The 21,259-nt window shown below is 40.5% G+C and overlaps 1 protein-coding gene across 1 annotated transcript in view; it reads left to right on the forward strand.

Annotated features, from left to right (window-relative positions):
- LOC140357937 (alpha-1,6-mannosylglycoprotein 6-beta-N-acetylglucosaminyltransferase B-like) overlaps window positions 1-21,259 on the forward strand; it is a 154,478-nt gene that overhangs the window by 71,180 nt on the left and 62,039 nt on the right. Inside the window, exon 8 of the mRNA XM_072442524.1 lies at window positions 948-1,117. Within this exon, the coding sequence (XP_072298625.1) occupies window positions 948-1,117 (170 nt within the window). The remainder of the gene's footprint in view (window positions 1-947; window positions 1,118-21,259) is intronic.

Consider the following 21,259-nt stretch of genomic DNA (forward strand, 5'->3'; position numbering starts at 1 on the left):
GGTGAGCCTATCCCAGTGACTTCGGGCCTTAGGCGGGGTACACCCTGGACATTGGCCAACTTGTTGCAGGGCCAACACAGAGACATAGACATTACAGACAGTTCACTCTCACATTCATTCACTAGGGCCAATTTAGAGTCACCAATTTGACCTAACACTTGCATGTCTTTGGACGGTGGGAGGAGCCGGAGAACCCGGAGAGAACCCACGGTAACACGGGGAGAACATGCAGACTCCACCCAGAGAGATCATGTGATGTTGGTCTGGTCCGGGAATCGAACCCATGATCTCCTTCTTGGGAGGCAAGAGTGCTAACCGCCTTTGCCACCCCTTATATATATAAAGGGGTCCCAATGCACTTATTCAACAACTACTAGAAAAGGCTTTTATTACTAGAAAAACACCAGGCTTTATCCACAGATCTGACTTGTAACTTGAGCTGGACAGTTTTAATGCTGCACTGTGTAACATTCGAGGTGAAAGTATGTTTTTTCTCACTATTCAAGGTCAAATTCATGCTACATCTGCCTCCTCCTAAGTCATCTACGTGCTTTAAATTGGGCTTCACCTTAGTCCAGTGTTTGCATAACTGAGTTCTTCTCTGTTATATCTGTGGATGTATATCCTCTGCACTTGGAGCTCATTATGTACACCTACTTTTGCTTGATTTAGCACAGAGATCAATCTTCCTTTTGTTCATCTTCACTGCGGAGCCTATCATCACGAGACACAGCATATCCTGGCACCAGTAAAAGGATTTCCAAACATCCACTGGGTCTTGATTTCTTTATAATGGATCACCTAATATCACCCAAACCCGAAAGCTGCAGCCACTGTTTATCACCGTATTGTTTGTCATTCTCTATGTGTGTGTTTTTTAACTGTCACACGTCTCACAGTGATGAATAGAAGTGAGATTTGAGTGACTTTTTCTGGGTTTGCTTCAGATCCTGGTGCACGTGGGCTTTCTGACGGAGGAGTCGGGGGACGTGTTCAGCCCTAAGGTGCTGAAGGGCGGCCCTCTGGGGGAGATGGTGCAATGGGCCGACATCCTGGCCACTCTGCACGTGCTCGGACACAGCCTCAAGATCACCCTGTCCCTCAAAGAGCTTCAGCAGTAAGTCAACTTTATGTGTTTATGTTTTCAAACATGTTCATCATGTTTATTATATTTCAAGCAGCAGATTGTCACTTACTTGCTTTTATTTTTGAAAAGTGGTTACGTGTCATTTTGGAGCCAAACATGTGTCATTCAGTGTCATTTTACAGAAGAGGGAAGTGGGCGGGGATATGTGGCAGGGGAAAACTCAAGTGAAGAGAAGACAATTCCTCCTTGTTTACTTTGGGGGTTTTAAACTGTTTCCATGATGTCAACAGATGTGAGTGACACAGATAAACTTTGTGGTGGCACTGACTTTGACGTTTTAGGCAAAAGAAAGAATTCAAGGAACTGAAAATATTACAGAGACAATGTACATTTTAACTATTCAGAACATTTAATCATTCATTATTTTACAATTATTATTGCGATTAAAAAGCATTAGAAAATGAAATTAAATATTTGCAATTTTGGCCTGTTTTTGTGACGGATGAAATGTGATCTTCAGATCTTATAGTTATAAGACTCTTGTAGTTATAAGACTCTTGTAGTTATAAGACTCTTGTAGTTATAAGACTCTTGTAGTTATAAGACTCTTGTATAAGACTCTTGTAGTTATAAGACTCTTGTAGTTATAAGACTCTTGTAGTTATAAGACTCTTGTAGTTATAAGACTCTTGTATAAGACTCTTGTAGTTATAAGACTCTTGTATAAGACTCTTGTAGTTATAAGACTCTTGTAGTTATAAGACTCTTGTAGTTATAAGACTCTTGTAGTTATAAGACTCTTGTAGTTATAAGACTCTTGTATAAGACTCTTGTAGTTATAAGACTCTTGTAGTTATAAGACTCATGTAGTTATAAGACTCATGTAGTTATAAGACTCATGTAGTTATAAGACTCATGTAGTTATAAGACTCTTGCAGTTATAAGACTCATGTAGTTATAAGACTCTTGCAGTTATAAGACTCTTGTAGTTATAAGACTCTTGTAGTTATAAGACTCTTGTAGTTATAAGACTCTTGTAGTTATAAGACTCTTGTAGTTATAAGACTCTTGTAGTTATAAGACTCTTGTAGTTATAAGACTCATGTAGTTATAAGACTCTTGTAGTTATAAGACTCTTGTAGTTATAAGACTCTTGTAGTTATAAGACTCATGTAGTTATAAGACTCTTGCAGTTATAAGACTCTTGTAGTTATAAGACTCTTGTAGTTATAAGACTCTTGTAGTTATAAGACTCATGTAGTTATAAGACTCTTGTAGTTATAAGACTCTTGTAGTTATAAGACTCTTGTAGTTATAAGACTCTTGTAGTTATAAGACTCTTGTAGTTATAAGACTCATGTAGTTATAAGACTCTTGCAGTTATAAGACTCTTGTAGTTATAAGACTCTTGTAGTTATAAGACTCTTGTAGTTATAAGACTCATGTAGTTATAAGACTCATGTAGTTATAAGACTCATGTAGTTATAAGACTCTTGTAGTTATAAGACTCTTGTAGTTATAAGACTCTTGTAGTTATAAGACTCATGTAGTTATAAGACTCATGTAGTTATAAGACTCTTGTAGTTATAAGACTCTTGTAGTTATAAGACTCTTGTAGTTATAAGACTCTTGTAGTTATAAGACTCTTGTAGTTATAAGACTCATGTAGTTATAAGACTCATGTAGTTATAAGACTCATGTAGTTATACGACTCTTGTAGTTATAAGACTCTTGTAGTTATAAGACTCGTGTAGTTATAAGACTCTTGTAGTTATAAGACTCTTGTAGTTATAAGACTCATGTAGTTATAAGACTCTTGTAGTTATAAGACTCTTGTAGTTATAAGACTCATGTAGTTATAAGACTCTTGTAGTTATAAGACTCATGTAGTTATAAGACTCTTGTAGTTATAAGACTCTTGTAGTTATAAGACTCATGTAGTTATAAGACTCTTGTAGTTATAAGACTCATGTAGTTATAAGACTCTTGTAGTTATAAGACTCTTGTAGTTATAAGACTCTTGTAGTTATAAGACTCTTGTAGTTATAAGACTCTTGTAGTTATAAGACTCTTGTAGTTATAAGACTCTTGTAGTTATAAGACTCATGTAGTTATAAGACTCTTGCAGTTATAAGACTCTTGTAGTTATAAGACTCTTGTAGTTATAAGACTCTTGTAGTTATAAGACTCTTGTAGTTATAAGACTCTTGTAGTTATAAGACTCTTGTATAAGACTCTTGTAGTTATAAGACTCTTGTAGTTATAAGACTCTTGTAGTTATAAGACTCTTGTAGTTATAAGACTCTTGTATAAGACTCTTGTAGTTATAAGACTCTTGTAGTTATAAGACTCTTGTAGTTATAAGACTCTTGTAGTTATAAGACTCATGTAGTTATAAGACTCTTGCAGTTATAAGACTCTTGTAGTTATAAGACTCTTGTAGTTATAAGACTCTTGTAGTTATAAGACTCTTGTAGTTATAAGACTCATGTAGTTATAAGACTCTTGTATAAGACTCTTGTAGTTATAAGACTCTTGTAGTTATAAGACTCATGTAGTTATAAGACTCTTGCAGTTATAAGACTCTTGTAGTTATAAGACTCTTGTAGTTATAAGACTCTTGTAGTTATAAGACTCTTGTAGTTATAAGACTCTTGTAGTTATAAGACTCATGTAGTTATAAGACTCTTGCAGTTATAAGACTCATGTAGTTATAAGACTCTTGCAGTTATAAGACTCTTGTAGTTATAAGACTCTTGTAGTTATAAGACTCTTGTAGTTATAAGACTCTTGTAGTTATAAGACTCTTGTAGTTATAAGACTCTTGTAGTTATAAGACTCTTGTAGTTATAAGACTCATGTAGTTATAAGACTCTTGTAGTTATAAGACTCTTGTAGTTATAAGACTCTTGTAGTTATAAGACTCTTGTAGTTATAAGACTCATGTAGTTATAAGACTCTTGCAGTTATAAGACTCTTGTAGTTATAAGACTCTTGTAGTTATAAGACTCTTGTAGTTATAAGACTCATGTAGTTATAAGACTCTTGTAGTTATAAGACTCTTGTAGTTATAAGACTCTTGTAGTTATAAGACTCTTGTAGTTATAAGACTCTTGTAGTTATAAGACTCATGTAGTTATAAGACTCTTGCAGTTATAAGACTCTTGTAGTTATAAGACTCTTGTAGTTATAAGACTCTTGTAGTTATAAGACTCATGTAGTTATAAGACTCATGTAGTTATAAGACTCATGTAGTTATACGACTCTTGTAGTTATAAGACTCTTGTAGTTATAAGACTCGTGTAGTTATAAGACTCTTGTAGTTATAAGACTCTTGTAGTTATAAGACTCATGTAGTTATAAGACTCTTGTAGTTATAAGACTCTTGTAGTTATAAGACTCATGTAGTTATAAGACTCTTGTAGTTATAAGACTCATGTAGTTATAAGACTCTTGTAGTTATAAGACTCATGTAGTTATAAGACTCTTGTAGTTATAAGACTCTTGTAGTTATAAGACTCATGTAGTTATAAGACTCTTGTAGTTATAAGACTCATGTAGTTATAAGACTCTTGTAGTTATAAGACTCTTGTAGTTATAAGACTCTTGTAGTTATAAGACTCTTGTAGTTATAAGACTCTTGTAGTTATAAGACTCTTGTAGTTATAAGACTCTTGTAGTTATAAGACTCATGTAGTTATAAGACTCTTGCAGTTATAAGACTCTTGTAGTTATAAGACTCTTGTAGTTATAAGACTCTTGTAGTTATAAGACTCTTGTAGTTATAAGACTCATGTAGTTATAAGACTCTTGTAGTTATAAGACTCATGTAGTTATAAGACTCTTGTAGTTATAAGACTCTTGTAGTTATAAGACTCTTGTAGTTATAAGACTCTTGTAGTTATAAGACTCTTGTAGTTATAAGACTCTTGTAGTTATAAGACTCTTGTAGTTATAAGACTCTTGTAGTTATAAGACTCTTGTAGTTATAAGACTCTTGTAGTTATAAGACTCATGTAGTTATAAGACTCTTGCAGTTATAAGACTCTTGTAGTTATAAGACTCTTGTAGTTATAAGACTCTTGTAGTTATAAGACTCTTGTAGTTATAAGACTCATGTAGTTATAAGACTCTTGTAGTTATAAGACTCATGTAGTTATAAGACTCTTGTAGTTATAAGACTCTTGTAGTTATAAGACTCTTGTAGTTATAAGACTCTTGTAGTTATAAGACTCATGTAGTTATAAGACTCTTGCAGTTATAAGACTCTTGTAGTTATAAGACTCTTGTAGTTATAAGACTCTTGTAGTTATAAGACTCTTGTAGTTATAAGACTCTTGTAATCTTGTAATTGAAATTGCAACAGTTTATTTAATGTAATCACAATAGCACAAGTTATGAGGAAAATAAAGCAAAATAAATTGGCCCTCATCATATCTAAAGTTCATATGACTATGAACATATGGTTTTCATGTGTTTTTGGACAGGACCATAGTATTTATCATAGTTTTCTTTCACCTGCCAAGTGGCAGTTTATAAAGGGACGTTCAGGAAAAGAAAGTAAAGAATTAAAGGAAGTAGCACTAATCTACTGTGGTCAACACTCACAGCTCCTTCCTAAATGCAGGAACTATTGATATTATACACAGATCATATTTTTCTAACCGTTTAGCACTAAGTAGATCCATAAGCATTTGGCAGCATTCATATGAGGCTGTACTTTTATTGCAAACAGCGCTAATGCTTTGGCAGAAGAGCTCTTTCTTTCCAAATGCGGTGAATGTTTTCCTTTTGATGCATTTTGTGTAATAGCGTCTTGTGCAGACTTTCTTCTGAGGCAGAACGTCTTCATACTTATAAATAGGACTCACACGTCCTACTGGTACTACTAGTACTGTATGCTTTGTCCACATCATGTAGTCTTGTCTTCTAAATACAGCATGAGCTATTAGTCATTTGTCTCACTGGAGTGGGCTGAACACTTGGATAAATCATGGGAAAATAATCGATTTTTTTAGTCTTCCTGAAAAAGCTGATGACAGTGTGGAAGTGCAGAAGCTTCAATGAGGGTGGATAGAAATAGTGCATTAGTCTTAAATGTCTTGTAGCGACCGCACAGCCTTGTCAATGCTCGATCTCGTCTGGTCTCAGAGGCTGAGCAGGACTGGACCTGGTTAGTACTTGGATGAGTTACAAATACCAGGTACTGAAGAGGGGCTGCAGGGTCTGTAATGCGCCGTTGTGTCCTTGGACGTGGCACTTCACCCACGTTGGCTGCAGGGCCCATGTCTGCGGCTGTGTTTGTGAGAGCAAATGCAGGACAGTGGCTCCGCCTTGTTTACTGCAGGTGTCTCGTGTGCGTTCATCTCTCAACCAAATAAACAACAATGATAACATGGTGTTTTTCCAGACACTCAAAGTCACTTATATTTTGTGCAATATTCCTTCATTCCACAGTCTGTGTTGGTAAACTAGGACTGTAGACCGATGCCTCTCAAACTTGGGGGATACACAATGTATCCATGCTCCCCAACATCATCGAGAAATTGTAATGTTTTAAAAGTGATTAAAAATGCATTTCCAAACTCCTATACATTGACCAGCAATAACAGGACTGACTAGAGTTTGATCTAAATGCCATTTATTTTTAGTGCCAGAGTGATTGTCATGGGCTTTCAGACTTGTTTCATTGATTTGTGCTTGAAGCCATAAACTGGCACAACACCTCATTGCACTGCAAATATACACTCCTCTGCTCTCCCTCTGCTCCAGCTCTGCTCCTGCTCTGCTCCTGCTCTGCTCCTGCTCTGCTCCTGCTCTGCTCCTGTTCTGCTCCTGCTCTGCTCCTGCTCTGCTCCTGCTCTGCTCCTGCTCTGCTCCTGCTCTGCTCCTGCTCTGCTCCTGTTCTGCTCCTGTTCTGCTCCTGTTCTGCTCCTGTTCTGCTCCTGTTCTGCTCCTGTTCTGCTCCTGCTCTGCTCCTGCTCTGCTCCTGCTCTGCTCATACTCCCCCTCTCCTCCTCTAGCTCCTCTCCTCCTCTACGTCCTCTCCTCCTCTGCTCCTCTGCTCCTCTCCTCCTCTAGCTCCTCTCCTCCTCTGCTCCTCCCCTCCTCTGCTCCTCTCCTCCTCTAGCTCCTCTCCTCCTCTAGCTCCTCTCCTCCTCTGCTCCTCTCCTCCTCTAGCTCCTCCCCTCCTCTGCTCCTCTCCTCCTCTGCTCCTCTCCTCCTCTAGCTCTTCTCCTCCTCTAGCTCCTCTAGCTCCTCTCCTCCTCTGCTCCTCTCCTCCTCTGCTCCTCTCCTCCTCTGCTCCTCTCCTCCTCTAGCTCCTCTCCTCCTCTGCTCCTCTCCTCCTCTAGCTCCTCTGCTCCTCTCCTCCTCTGCTCCTCTCCTCCTCTAGCTCCTCTCCTCCTCTGCTCCTCTAGCTCCTCTCCTCCTCTGCTCCTCTCCTCCTCTAGCTCCTCTCCTCCTCTGCTCCTCTCCTCCTCTGCTCCTCTCCTCCTCTAGCTCCTCCCCTTCTCTGCTCCTCTCCTCTGCTCCTCTCCTCCTCTAGCTCCTCTAGCTCCTCTCCTCCTCTGCTCCTCTCCTCTAGCTCCTCTAGCTCCTCTCCTCCTCTGCTCCTCTCCTCCTCTAGCTCCTCTCCTCCTCTGCTCCTCTCCTCTGCTCCTCTCCTCCTCTAGCTCCTCTAGCTCCTCTCCTCCTCTAGCTCCTCTCCTCCTCTGCTCCTCTCCTCTGCTCCTCTCCTCCTCTAGCTCCTCTAGCTCCTCTCCTCCTCTAGCTCCTCTCCTCCTCTGCTCCTCTCCTCCTCTAGCTCCTCTAGCTCCTCTCCTCCTCTGCTCCTCTCCTCCTCTGCTCCTCTTCTCCTCTCCTCCTCTAGCTTCTCTCCTCCTCTAGCTCCTCTCCTCCTCTGCTCCTCTCCTCCTCTAGCTCCTCTCCTCCTCTAGCTCCTCTCCTCCTCTGCTCCTCTCCTCCTCTAGCTCCTCTCCTCCAGCTCCTCTCCTCCTCTAGCTTCTCTCCTCCTCTAGCTCCTCTCCTCCTCTGCTCCTCTCCTCCTCTAGCTCCTCTCCTCCTCTAGCTCCTCTCCTCCTCTGCTCCTCTCCTCCTCTAGCTCCTCTCCTCCTCTAGCTCCTCTCCTCCTCTAGCTTCTCTCCTCCTCTAGCTTCTCTCCTCCTCTAGCTCCTCTCCTCCTCTGCTCCTCTCCTCCTTTAGCTCCTCTCCTCCTCTAGCTCCTCTCCTCCTCTGCTCCTCTCCTCCTCTTGCTCCTCTCCTCCTCTAGCTCCTCTCCTCCTCTGCTCCTCTCCTCCTCTAGCTCCTCTCCTCCTCTAGCTCCTCTCCTCCTCTAGCTCCTCTCCTCCTCTGCTCCTCTTCTCCTCTGCTCCTCTAGCTCCCCCATCTCTCCTCTCAGCTCCACAGACAGTGGGCGGGTCAGTTTTACCTGTTTGCAGTGGGACAACAGAGAACTGGTGCTTCACTGAAGTGTTTCAAGGTGAAAACTCTTGACATTTCTGTGTCCCAGTGGATCGCTTCTATCACCTCTGGTCAGTGCCACACGGTGGCTGAGTGGTTTGTAACACTGCACAGTTTTACGGCTGTGGAGATGGTTAGAGCGCATAGTCCAGGCAGTGGCCAAAGCCAGCTCCTCTGCTGCTTTCATGTATTTCGACATTAACCCGATGTCTGTGTTTTTGTTGATAAAAGTACATCTGTCACACCCCCATTGGCTCATTTCTGTGCCCCCCTAAAAAGCATGTCCCACCCTTTTCTTTAGGAGTTCCGCTGTCAGCACCATGTAGTTATAAGACTCTTGTAGTTAGTCTCTGTCCTTCTGACCTCCACCAATCCCTCACACGCCACATTCACTTACACAAGACAACAATAGTATTTACTAGTGTCGTACTAACAAGGTTTGACCTTTGGTTTAGTGGCTCGTGCTCTAACCCTTGAGCCATTGCAGGATAACACAATTCTACTCTACTCATGTTTCATCCATGGCATCAACCATGATCATAAATCAAAAATGTATTCGTCAATTGATATAGTTCTGATTCTGCTGGTAGTAATATTCAGAGGATATTGTTGCAGTCCGTCAGAAATGTGCTGAAACATGTAAATGTAGCACAAAACAAGTGCAAACATATGACTTTAGAGCCTTTCTTTCTGTTCTTTTTTGCAGCTTTTGGACTAAATAAACTTGCTATTTAAATTTTTCATAGCTTCAAAACAACAGTATATATTTTTTCGATAATAACTGGTAGATGACATTTCAGCACCTCTACCCAGTGCACTATGTCTAAAACTAAACTAAAAATGAAAATGGCAGTGCGATCATGAAGCCAGCCGGCGTCCACTGAATGCTCCGATGGCCTGCTGATCGCAGATAAGCTATCAGCCGTTCCACCCTGTGCCGCTGCTGCCCAGGGCTCAAGCACATCTCCTCTGCCCCCCCGACTTAAGCCTTGTCATCGCTAACATAACTGCTCCAGCCGTGCCCTGCACACCCGAGCCACTCACACAGATACGAGTGTCTGTGTCTAAAAATGTAAGGCTATTGATTGTCCACATAATGGCAGACAGAAGCATGAGTTCACGCTGACTGATGGAGATTTTGTGGGTTTTGCTGAAGTTATAACACGTGCTGTGTAATTTGATTGCTATTTGACACAAGCTTTATGTCGACATCACAGGGTTGTCAAAACACAATAATCAGTCATCAGTATTAAACTAGACATTCATTAACCTTTATCTAACCAGGAAAATCCAACTGAGATGTAGGGGGAGGAGCCTATTGTACATGTTTTTAGTGGGAGAGGAAACCAGAGTACGGGGGAAACTCATGGAGACACAGGGAGAACATGGAAGAACAACACGCTTATACTTAACACGCATCGATACTGAAGAAATCACAAAAATTGTACTTGTCTTGAAATGTTTTAGAAAGTAATCTATGTCTTGTATCAGGACTAGTAAAGGACCACATGGTTACATGCTACATACATTTCAGGGTTCAGAATAAGCGGTATCGCATCCCAAAATGCGACGCAATTTCTCTCAAATGCGATGCAAAAGTGCTTTTGTATCGCAGCTTTTGCGATACAAAAATGTGTGTTCAATTGTAAAACCAAAGCGCCTAAAAGTACTGATCACTCGTCAATCGATCGTCAATAACGGCATGACACATGTAGGACGCTGTGTTGTCATGACTCCCGCTGCTGCCTCAGATCAGAGTCTGAAAGTGGGAGGAGCCACGTGCGGTAAAGTTAGCGTCACAGATTCAGACTTCCGAGGCCAATAGCTCCTAAACGCAAAAGTCTTTGCAGATCATTCACATGCCAAAATATTCATATTTACACTGCCAAGTGACACAACCTCGTTTTTAACAATCAGATGCGTACTTTGGGCGCAGCGAATTACTCTCACCGGCCTCTCCCGCAGCTCACACGCGCGCTCTCACCGGCCTCGCAAACTTCAATTTGGCAAGCGGTTTCACGTACGTGTACATATTAATCCATAACGTTATTGACACACAGGTAGAGAAGACGCGGAGAGACTATTTAGCCAATCAGAATGCAGAACACAATGCATGACGAAAATCCGCGAAGCAGCGAGACCGCGAAAAGTGAACCGTGTATATACAAACTCGATTTTGAGATATTTTTTGAAACTTTTTATTTTATTTTATACAAATGTAAAATGTAAAAGAAAAAAAACTCCTTAGTATCTAAATGGAGTTTGTGCAAAGTGTCATGCAGCAAAGTGAACCCTTGTGTACGTTTTGTGGGGCTGTCACGATACATGATACATGGCTTAATACAACTAAAGTAGCAAAGGGAGCTTCAGCATGTGGCTCTGGTGCCGTTTAATAGTGTTTTTCATGGTGCAGCGTCAGCATGGCCCTTTCAGTCCCTACACCTCCACTACACAGGCACCCACAGGATAATTACACAGGATAATACTGGAAAAATAGAAGCTAGATTAGCAAATAATGAAGCAGACGCATGGGAACAACTACATCCATTTATACTCTATTCTCAACTAATTCAAATATATTTAAATGCACTAAAGTAATTTTCTTTGAAATGTAGTTGTGCTTTATTTATTTTTGTACAACACATCGCTGTAATCCCTCGTTCAAGTGCTCCATGGTGGAAAAGGGTTCAACATTCTTTTTTCTTACCGTGACAACGCTGACATTGTATAAGATGGATGCGATTAGAGCGAACACAATCCGAGTCTGAAATGCACAGGAGACTTCAAACAAACTGCAACAAACATTTATTATATGTATTTATTTTTGGGAACTTCTCTTGTCATGATTGTGAAGTGTTTGTCAAAAATGTCCAGATTCTAATTGACATAAAAACTACTATCGCTATTAAGCAGGTATAATAACTTTCAGGAGAAGTATGACCTCATGGAAATTAAAGAAACAATTATATTCTGTTGAAAATGACAGAATATCACGTACAATTATGACTTTATTAATTATTTACTGTAATATGGAGTTCATTGTACAGTCAAAGTGCACAGTACATAACATTTCTTTCTTTATTTCTTTCTTTCTCTTTCTCTTTCTCTTTCTCTTTCTCTTTCTCTTTCTCTTTCTCTTTCTCTTTCTCTTTCTCTTTCTCTTTCTCTTTCTCTTTCTCTTTCTCTTTCTCTTTCTCTTTCTTTCTTTCTTTCTTTCTTTCTGTGGTGGTGGAAACAGTTTGAGTTGAAACAGTTTGATAAGACCGGCACATCAGGGACCCGGCTGTAGAAAAACCCACTGCGGAAACACCTACCGTTCTTTACATCGCTAATGAGTGCCACGGTGCATTGAATAACCATCACAACTGTTTACTGGAGTGGAAAAGTTCCGGCAGGCTCCTGAACGCACCGCCGCTGTCTGTTAGCAGGCTGGACTTGAGGAAATTTGTTTCGGGGGTTATTAATCATTTAAGCGCAATTAGACACACGGTAATTAAGTTGTCGGTGTGAGAAAGTAGTTTATTTTCTATCAAAGAACGGATGTATTTTACTTTTTCTGTTGGAGAGTTTATTTCACCAATTTGAGCAAACACAACATTTTCCTGCGAATAAACCTGAGCAAAATATATATATATATATATATATATATATATATATATATATATATATATACGTAAAAAAAAACAAGGCTACAACTGACAGATTCTGACAATTTAAATAATGGAAATATAGTCAAGCTAATAGCTAATGGCTAGCAGGACTGACGCGAATTTGGTGGCGACTCACGCCACATGCTCGTCTTGGGTTTTAATGCCATACCAATGACATCTCCATGGAAACAAGCCGACCCACAACCACAAAAGTTACATGTTGCTCTTTTAATTATTCATTCACTCAGTTGTTTGTTCCTTTGATGAAAGTGATTGTCTGTTTACACACGATTTACATAATACTTAATGAAGATGATAAGAAGAATAACAGTCTGGTATTTGTCTGGCCCTTTTGAACATTGTGTTTCATTCTTTACCTCTTTTCTATTTCTCATAATATCACCCTGGTTTAGTTATCACCAGTGCTTAATGTGTAAATTGATAGCGACAGGAACAGTTGTAGTTCAAAACAGTGACAGGAACACACAAAGGTGATGCAGATGTATGTCATGTAACAAACAATTATGACTTTACTGTTATATGGAGTTCATTGTATAGTCAAAGTGCACCGTACATAACAAGGCTTTTCTTTCTTTGTCTTTCTGTGGTGGTGGGTGGCTGGTGATGTTATGATGCCGCTTGTTGCTGGAGTGATGAGGAGAGCGAGATAAGTTGACTCTGCTCCTTTGATCCTAAAGTTGAAACAGTGAAAACATAGAAACCAGCTTTAAAATGGTATCTGATCACCCTTTCTTTTATTTAGATCCCAAACCTTAACGGAAATAAAACTTTACCAAGTTCACATCAACTCAAATCATAGAGTTCTCCTGTTGAGTTCTTTTATTTGAGTAGATTTGTTTGGAACCGCTCTGTTCATTTGCTGTCACAGTGTCAGATGCACTTGTTCTGCACTTGTCGGTTTTGAGGTCATCATTTCACCATTATGGACATATTTTAGTCATTTAGATAAAAAAAAAAAACTATAGCTCTGGTTGAAAATAAATGACTACAAGACAAACGCAGGCAAAAAGTTGCCTGACCAGCCATTCCCAACACTTTTTGACAAACTACTTAACAAAACCATGTGGGTCTGGGCCTCGACCGCAGAATTTCAATTTCTAGGGCGGAGTTTAGAGCAGAGACAGAACCAATCACATAAACCCAGAAGTGACGCAAAAAACGCGACGCGCTTAACCGGATATTACGTAGCCCATGTCAACAAGGCGTGTTCCGTGTTATCCGTCCCCGAATGCAGAAAATGTCTCCTGAATTGTGATGACGCCCTTCGCATAACCGCATCTAACGCACATTCATCACGGCGAGTAGAGCGGACTTTCCTGATTGTTCAAACCGAAGCGAGAGCAGAAGTAAACACTCGGTCACGAGCCGGGTCACGAGCCGGGTCACGAGCCGGGTCACGAGCCGGGTCACGAGCCGGGTCACGAGCCGGGTCACGAGCCGGGTTCGCCATCTTGAATGTTTTGGAACGGGGGTGAATCTTCAGTGTGACGCGTTAAAACCTCCGCCTGGGATTGGATCTGACGATTATGGTCCGACGACTTCATTGGCTCTGACTCGGGTTCCAGACCCTTCCGCATTTGAACAGAATGTGGGAGGGCAAAAATGTGAGTCTACTTCATAAAATGTGTCAAAAACATTATAAAAAACAACGTAGAACAACTGCTGTTTGTTTAATCTACAATATAAAGCCAATTATATTCATCCAACGCCACTAAATATGTGCTGAAAGTTGACTCAAAGCTTGTTGAATCACTTACAAGTTGGATTCAGGTTATGGCTGTTGTTTCTATTGAACTGCAGTTTGCTCCTTCCCTCACAGACTAATACTAATAATAACATTTCTCTTATTTGTGACTAGGTTTTTTCACCCTGGATTGAAATGGAAATGGTTCAGGTCTTGAAGCCACGTTCATGCACCATATTACCCGTGCTCCCAAAGCCCAGACTAGTCATGCTATTAAACGGTCCAATGTAAAGCCTTTAAAATAAGTCGAATATATGTTCTGCTTCTATGAATCCTCTGTGTGTGTCTATTAGTGAGAAGTATAGGAGCGCATCCCTTACTCCTGCTCTCTCCGGCTATTAAACTGACAGATCATTACGTGGCACTCCTCAATATTCCCCCAGGCCTGTGTCTATTTACATTCCTCCTCGGCCCACCCAGGCTTTGAGGAGAGAGCTTAGAATATTACTGGCTAGCCTGCTGTGCGGTATATGCGGACTGCTGATTCGTGCCTGATCTTATGGTTTTTCACATTAGCGATGCCAGGTTATGTAACTAAGATCTTCAGGAGATTCAAGAGTCAGGCAGGAGAGACTTGTGCTTGGACCTGGCGGGTGGCACACAAACTTTCAATTGTTTTTTTAACACTTAGTAGCTACACTTATTCTGCCTTAGTAAAGCCTGAACAAAGACTGAATTTATATTGAATTATTTTTTTATTAAGTAAGATTCAGGCTTAACTTTCACTCTAACCCTAACCTTAATTAAGTAGTAACAAAGCCTGAATCATGCTTAATAAACGATATGTTCAGTATGAATTAAGTCTTTGTTCATGCTTTGTAATGGTGAATTAAGGTGTCGTCGTTATAAAGTGGTAAAACTGGGTAGAGAGAGCAGGAAGTAGTTTTGAGCTGGGATTTGAACTCATGACGCTGTGGCCCGGCTGCTCCGTACCTGGCATACGAGCCGCTTTAACCACTCAGCCACCGGGCAGGAGCCGAGTAAAGTGATCAGAGGAATGTGATGTACAACATGTTTTGACAAATCTGAACAGTTTGGTTTAGGCCATTCAGACGCTGGTGAAGCTGTGCCAACCCTCTCTCCGTGACGTGATTGGGTAAGAGAAGCTGCTTTGAACCAGATTGAATTCTGTGCGTGGTAGTAATGGTGATGATGGTGGTGCTGGTGGTGCTGGTGGTGAAGAGAGGCTGATGTTCAACGTTTGTGGTGTAGGTTTGAGCAAATGATTCTGCAGGAAAAAATCTATACTTTGTGTGGACCCAAACTGATTAATGGGAGCCTCGTCAAATCGTTAGAGTTCAAATCCATCCATCTTCTTCCGCTTATCCGCGGACGGGTCGCGGGGGCAGCAGTCTAAGCAGGGGCTCCCAGACTTCCCCCTCCCCAGACACTTCTTCCAACTCCTCCGGGTGGATCCCGAGGGTGAGTTCAAAACGATTTTTATGAGCTACAGCTCGTAGCAGAGATGAAACAGTGGAAAGAAGAATGGAAACATGTGATTCTCTGATTCATGCATTTGATTTATTTATACAGGATAAACCCAATGAGAAAAGTTCTCTTTTTCAGGGGTTAAAACACAACACAGAATAAACAACAAACACAGGATACTAAAAGGCAAGGCAAGGCAAGTTTATTTGTAGAGCACATTTCATACACAAGGCAATTCAAAGTGCTTCACACAGCAGGAAAAATGCATTCAAATCACAAAGAAATTACAGAAATACAATAAAATTAACTAAATTAAAAATTATCAATCCAACTGATTGTCTAAACTAATAAAATCACAAACAAAAGAGAAGAGTGCAAAGAAAAAATCCTTTCAGTCATATTCGCAGCTAAACAAAACTGTTTTTAGCTTAGATTTGAACATTGTCAGGGTAGAAGCCTGTCTCACATCTTCAGGAAGACTGTTCCAGATTTTAGCTGCATAAAACTGAAACGCAGATTCCCCATGTTTTGTCCTGACTCTGGCACCAGCAGGAGGCCGATCCCTGAGGTCCTCAGAGTCCGAGATGGTTCATATGGCACTAACACATCCAAGATGTACTTTGGTGCTAGGCCATGGAGAGACTTGTACACAAGCAGAGCTGCTTTAAAGTCTATTCTCTGAGCCACAGGGAGCCAGTGCAGATACCTGAGAACAGGACTAATGTGATGGTACTTCCTGGTTCTGGTCAGGACCCGAGCAGCAGCGTTCTGGATGTACTGCAGCTGTTTTACAGCTCGTTTGGAGAGACCAGTGAGCAGGCCGTTACAGTAGTCTAATCTACTGGAGACAAACGCATGGATAAGTCTCTCTAAATCTGGTTTTGACACTATATTTTTGATTTTGGCAATGTTTTTTAGATGGTAAAAAGCTGCTGATGTTATTGATTTGACGTGGCTATTAAAGTTCAAGTCTGAGTCCATTATTACCCCCAGATTTCTAATTTGGTTTGTAGGTTTTAGAGCGAGACTCTGGAGGTGACCGCTAACACTTTCTCTTTGTTTCTGTGGGACAAAAACGATTATTTCAGTCTTGTCTGAGTTCACCTTGAGAAAGTTGTTTTGCATCCACAAACTGATCTGTTGGATGCAGTGACAGAGTGAATCTACTGGTCCATATTCACCTGCCGATAGTGAAACATAGATCTGAGTGTCGTCTGCATAATTGTGATAGGACACATTTTCACTGCGTATCAACTGACCCAACGGCAGCATGTAGAGGTTGAACAGAAGGGGACCCAGGACTGACCCTTGGGGCACTCCACAGGTCAGGGTCATGTGGTCTGAGACACAGCTACCAATTTCAACAATGTACTTCCTGTCTTCCAGATAGGACCTTAACCAGTTTAGGGCAGTGCCAGTGAGGCCCACCCAGTCCTCTAGTCTCTGTAAGAGGATCCCATGATCGACAGTGTCAAAAGCAGCACTCAGATCTAACAGAATTAAGACTGAGGCTTTGCCCGTGTCAGTGTTCAGGCGGATGTCATTTGTCACCTTGACAAGAGCAGTCTCAGTGCTGTGATGAGGTCTGAAACCTGACTGAAAAACATCAAATGAGTTGTTTATTAAGAGGAAATCTGTGAGCTGTTGGTAAACAACCTTTTCAAGGACTTTGCCCCAAAATGGCAGATTAGAGATGGGCCGGTAATTACTCAGTACTGCGGCATCAAGACTGCTCTTCTTTAGGAGAGGCTTTATGACCGCAGTTTTCAAAGACATTGGGAATGTTCCAGATTGAAGCGACATGTTAACTATGTGAGTGAATGGTGCTAACAAACTGTTCAGCACAGACTTTAGAAATCTGGTGGGTAACACATCAAGGCAGCATGTAGATGAACTCAGACTGGTGATGATCTCATGGACAGTTTTGTCAGTTACTGGTGCAAAGTGAGTTAGCTCTAAGTGTCTTGGTGGTTTTAGGGTAATTTTTTGCATTGTGGGATTTATAGCATTTTTAATGCCCTGAACTTTTTCATTAAAGATAATAATAATGCAAACTCATTACACTTAGATGTGGAAATGAGTTCTAACGGCAGCTGAGCTGGAGGGTTTGTTAATCTGTTTACTGTGGCAAACAGGACACGCGAGTTATTACTGCAGCTTCCAATTCTTTCAGAAAAATATCTTTCCCTAGTTCTACATAAGATTAGGTTGTACATGTTCAGCTTCTCTTTGTAAATCTCTTTTTGAAGCTGGAGCTTTGACTTGCGCCATTTCCGTTCGGCCCTGCGGCACTCCCTTTTCTGTGCCCTGACCGAATCATCATTTCTCCACTGCATCTTCTGCTTATTTTTAACCATTTTAGCCTTTATAGGGGCGATGGTGTCCAGAACATTCAAAACACTAGATGTAACAGAGTTCAACAAATCATTTACATTAGAACATGAGACATTTTCAAAGTTTATCATTTCCATAAACAGTGCACCTGTGCCATCACTTATGTGTCTCCTCTGAACAACTGCAGGACCAACCGGTGGTTTGGGAGAAACAGACAGGTCAAAGAAGACACAGAAATGATCAGACAGAGCAACATCGATCACATTAACATTTGAAATATTTACCCCCTTTGTAATTATGAGATCTAGAGTGTGTCCTTTGCTGTGGGTGGGGCCTCTCACATGCTGAGTAAGAGTGAAGGTTTCAAGGACAGCATCAAGCTCTTTAGCGTTTCTGTCACAAATATTATCAACATGCACATTGAAATCACCTGTAATGACCAAACCATCAAAGTCTGTGCATATGACTGAAAGCATCTCAGGAAAATCATCAATAAAACTTTGGCAGTGCTGGGGAGGCTTGTATAAAACAATGAAGAGAATGGATGGAGACCGTTTTAGCTCCATTTTAAAGGATACGTACTCAAATGATGAAAACACCCCAAAAGACAACCTGCGGGTAATTATTTCATCTCTAAAGACAGCACAGACTCCACCCCCTTTTTTGTTTTCTCGTATTTCAGATTCAAACTTAAAGTTGGGCGGGTGTTTTTGTCAAGCCATGTTTCAGTTAAAAACATAAAATCAAGATTATAAGAAGAAATAAAATTATTAATTAAGAGAGATTTGTTACATAAGGATCTGACATTTAGCACAGCAAGTTTCAGACTAGTTTCAGTGAGACTGGGCTTTATCTTTTCACAGGGAATATGAATCACATTTCTCAGATTGGGCCGGACTCGCATTTTGTTTTTCCAAAATCAAACCAGCCCCGGGTTGATTTGATTTTTAATGTGACAATAAGTCCCAGCAACGCTGAGACCCAGTAAAACACAAATAAAACATTCAATAAAAGTAACCAAAACATAAAAACACATTTACACATACAAAAGTGCATCGGCATTGTGGGTAGTCCTTGATCAGTTCTTTAAAATCATAAATTGATTTAATTTAAAAAGTATCTGTTTGTTTCACAAGAGCAAAGTTTTTGAAAGCCTTTTTTCCCTGTCTCTGTGTTGACACGATGGGCTTGTAAGATAAAAATTTCCTGAGACCTCAAACGATGAATACTTTTACTGATGTGCAATAAACCTGATACATAATTAGGCAAAATTCTACGTTAGAGTATAATTGACTGTGGTGAGTATGCATGTATACTAACAGACAGATGGCACAAAAACAGTCTTTATATTCTGCTTAATTTATCATGGTTGTAATTTCCCCTTCTGCTCCTGGCCCTCACACACAGAACAGAGGAGTGTCTTGCGTCCTCCTGACCTCCCGCTAACACTCCCCTGCAGTCACTGTCAGAACTGTAGACTACTCACTCTGCTCTGCACATGCTTCTCCAGGGCAGATAATACACAGTGAAGCTGCTATTCACCATCTGTCACAATATCATCACGAGAAATAACACAAAATATAGTGCTTTTTTAAATATATTTGTCATTCAAAGAGTTGGATTTCGCAAAGCTGGTAACGTTCTATTTATTTAGTATTTTGAATTCCTTTTTACACTTCAGTTTCTCTGTTCGTTCAGTGCCCTTAATGTCCAGTGAAAGCTTAAGATAGCACCAGCTTATCTCAGTACCATTACCTATGTTTGAATGATGCGGTTTGGAGTAGTTTTGATCTTCTATGACCTCCTCTTCTTTATTCAAATGGTGCAGATAAAACAGTCAATCACCTGTAGCCTTGAACGATTCAGTCAAGGTGGAAATGATTAGTTTTAGTGCTTGATTTGTGATGAAATTTGTATTGAAAAATGTACTTGACGTACTAAAGGTCTCCGGATACAACTTTGGCATCATGATCACTCACTCTTGGTCGTTTCTCTTTTAAAACCTGAATCTCGAATACCGTATAGATGCTACAGCCTCTCTGGTTTACTGCTTTACAGAGAGAGCCAGTTTGAATTTGGCACCTGGATGGAGTTGAAGGATCTGACACCCCAAAGTGAGGAGCGCATTCTGCTTTCTGACTGGGGAGTGTGTTTAATCTGACACATGTAAAGTTTATGGAATAAAGCCCTGTCTCACTTTGGAGGCCACGCTGGGTTAGGCCTGATTTGTGCTCGGATGGAAGACGTTTGGAGTACGTAAAATGATAATGACACTATTGTTGTTTTGTAGATATACAGCATAGATAGATATACAGATAGTGAGTATAAACGACACTTACATGACACTTTAAAAAGACACTCAAAGAGACACTGAAATGTCTAGTGCAGCAGTCTCCAATCTGTAGCTTTAGCACCACATATTAAGTTAGAGCTGCAAGATGTATCGCATTCAAAATCACATTCTGAATGGTTGCAATTCAAAATCACATTCTGAATGGTTCCAAAGACTGTGATTATGTATTCCTGTCTTATATCCTGTCTTATTCCGTGTAAAAGCTACTAATTGAGCCAATGTCTTGCCACCGTTTGCAGGAATAGCTGTCTGCCATCTTTGTTTTGTAGAACGAGCTCTCTGGTGGCGACCCCTGACCTAGTATAATCTCCCAAACAAGGGTATAAAGTGATTATTCTGCCCTTTTGTGGATAATCGTTATGCTCCCTTCATGTACCGTGCTGGGCTGGAACCCCAACCAAGACTTTTACAGGATTATGTTTGAGCACATTCCTTGTTTAAATGTCATCTGAATATTGTATTGTTGTGCGTCAAATAGAAAGACACTTACCCCCCACTGCCTACAAATGTGGTGCTTAAGTGTTGGTGGTGGTCGGAGGGGCCGATGGCACAGATTGGCACCTTCCTTACAACAGTAGCTTACCACCACACAGTATGGAGCGAATGAATAATGCACCATAAAGTGATTAGCGTGTCTTGAAAAGCCAATATTTCATTAATATTTTAGACAAATCCTTCACATACTAATTCTAAACCAGGGCTATTCAATGGGCTATTACATCATGGTAAAATGGGCCGTGGGCTGTACCATATTAGCTTTGTAAACTTTGTTTGTCTGTTAGCTCTGTTATTCATTAGGCTACTGTGCTATGTTTTTAACACCAACTGAATCAGATGTTGTAACGGCATTTCTATTTTAGACCTTCTAGTCCTGTTCAAGATGTTGTTTAAGCCCGATGTGACCTAAAATATGTTTAGTCTTGTTATTTAGTCAAGTTTAATTCAAGTCTGGTTAGTGAAGTCTGGGATGGTCTTTGTTTAGTTCTTCTTCAGTCCTGTTTTATGGGACAGCAATATGAATTATGTTTTATTAACTTCAGTGAAACATATTGTAGGTATTAGTTATACAGTAAATAATACAATTGTGGTGCATTTTTGTAGTCCAGCCCCCCGACAATAGCCCCCCGAAAGATTTGACCCATGGAAAATATAATTGAAAAGTCCTGCTTTAAACTTTTGAT

Source organism: Eucyclogobius newberryi, unplaced genomic scaffold (assembly GCF_026437365.1).
Source record: "Eucyclogobius newberryi isolate DKJ021-1_F unplaced genomic scaffold, fEucNew1.0.hap1 SCAF_13, whole genome shotgun sequence".
NCBI classification, from domain to species: Eukaryota; Metazoa; Chordata; class Actinopteri; order Gobiiformes; family Gobiidae; genus Eucyclogobius; species Eucyclogobius newberryi.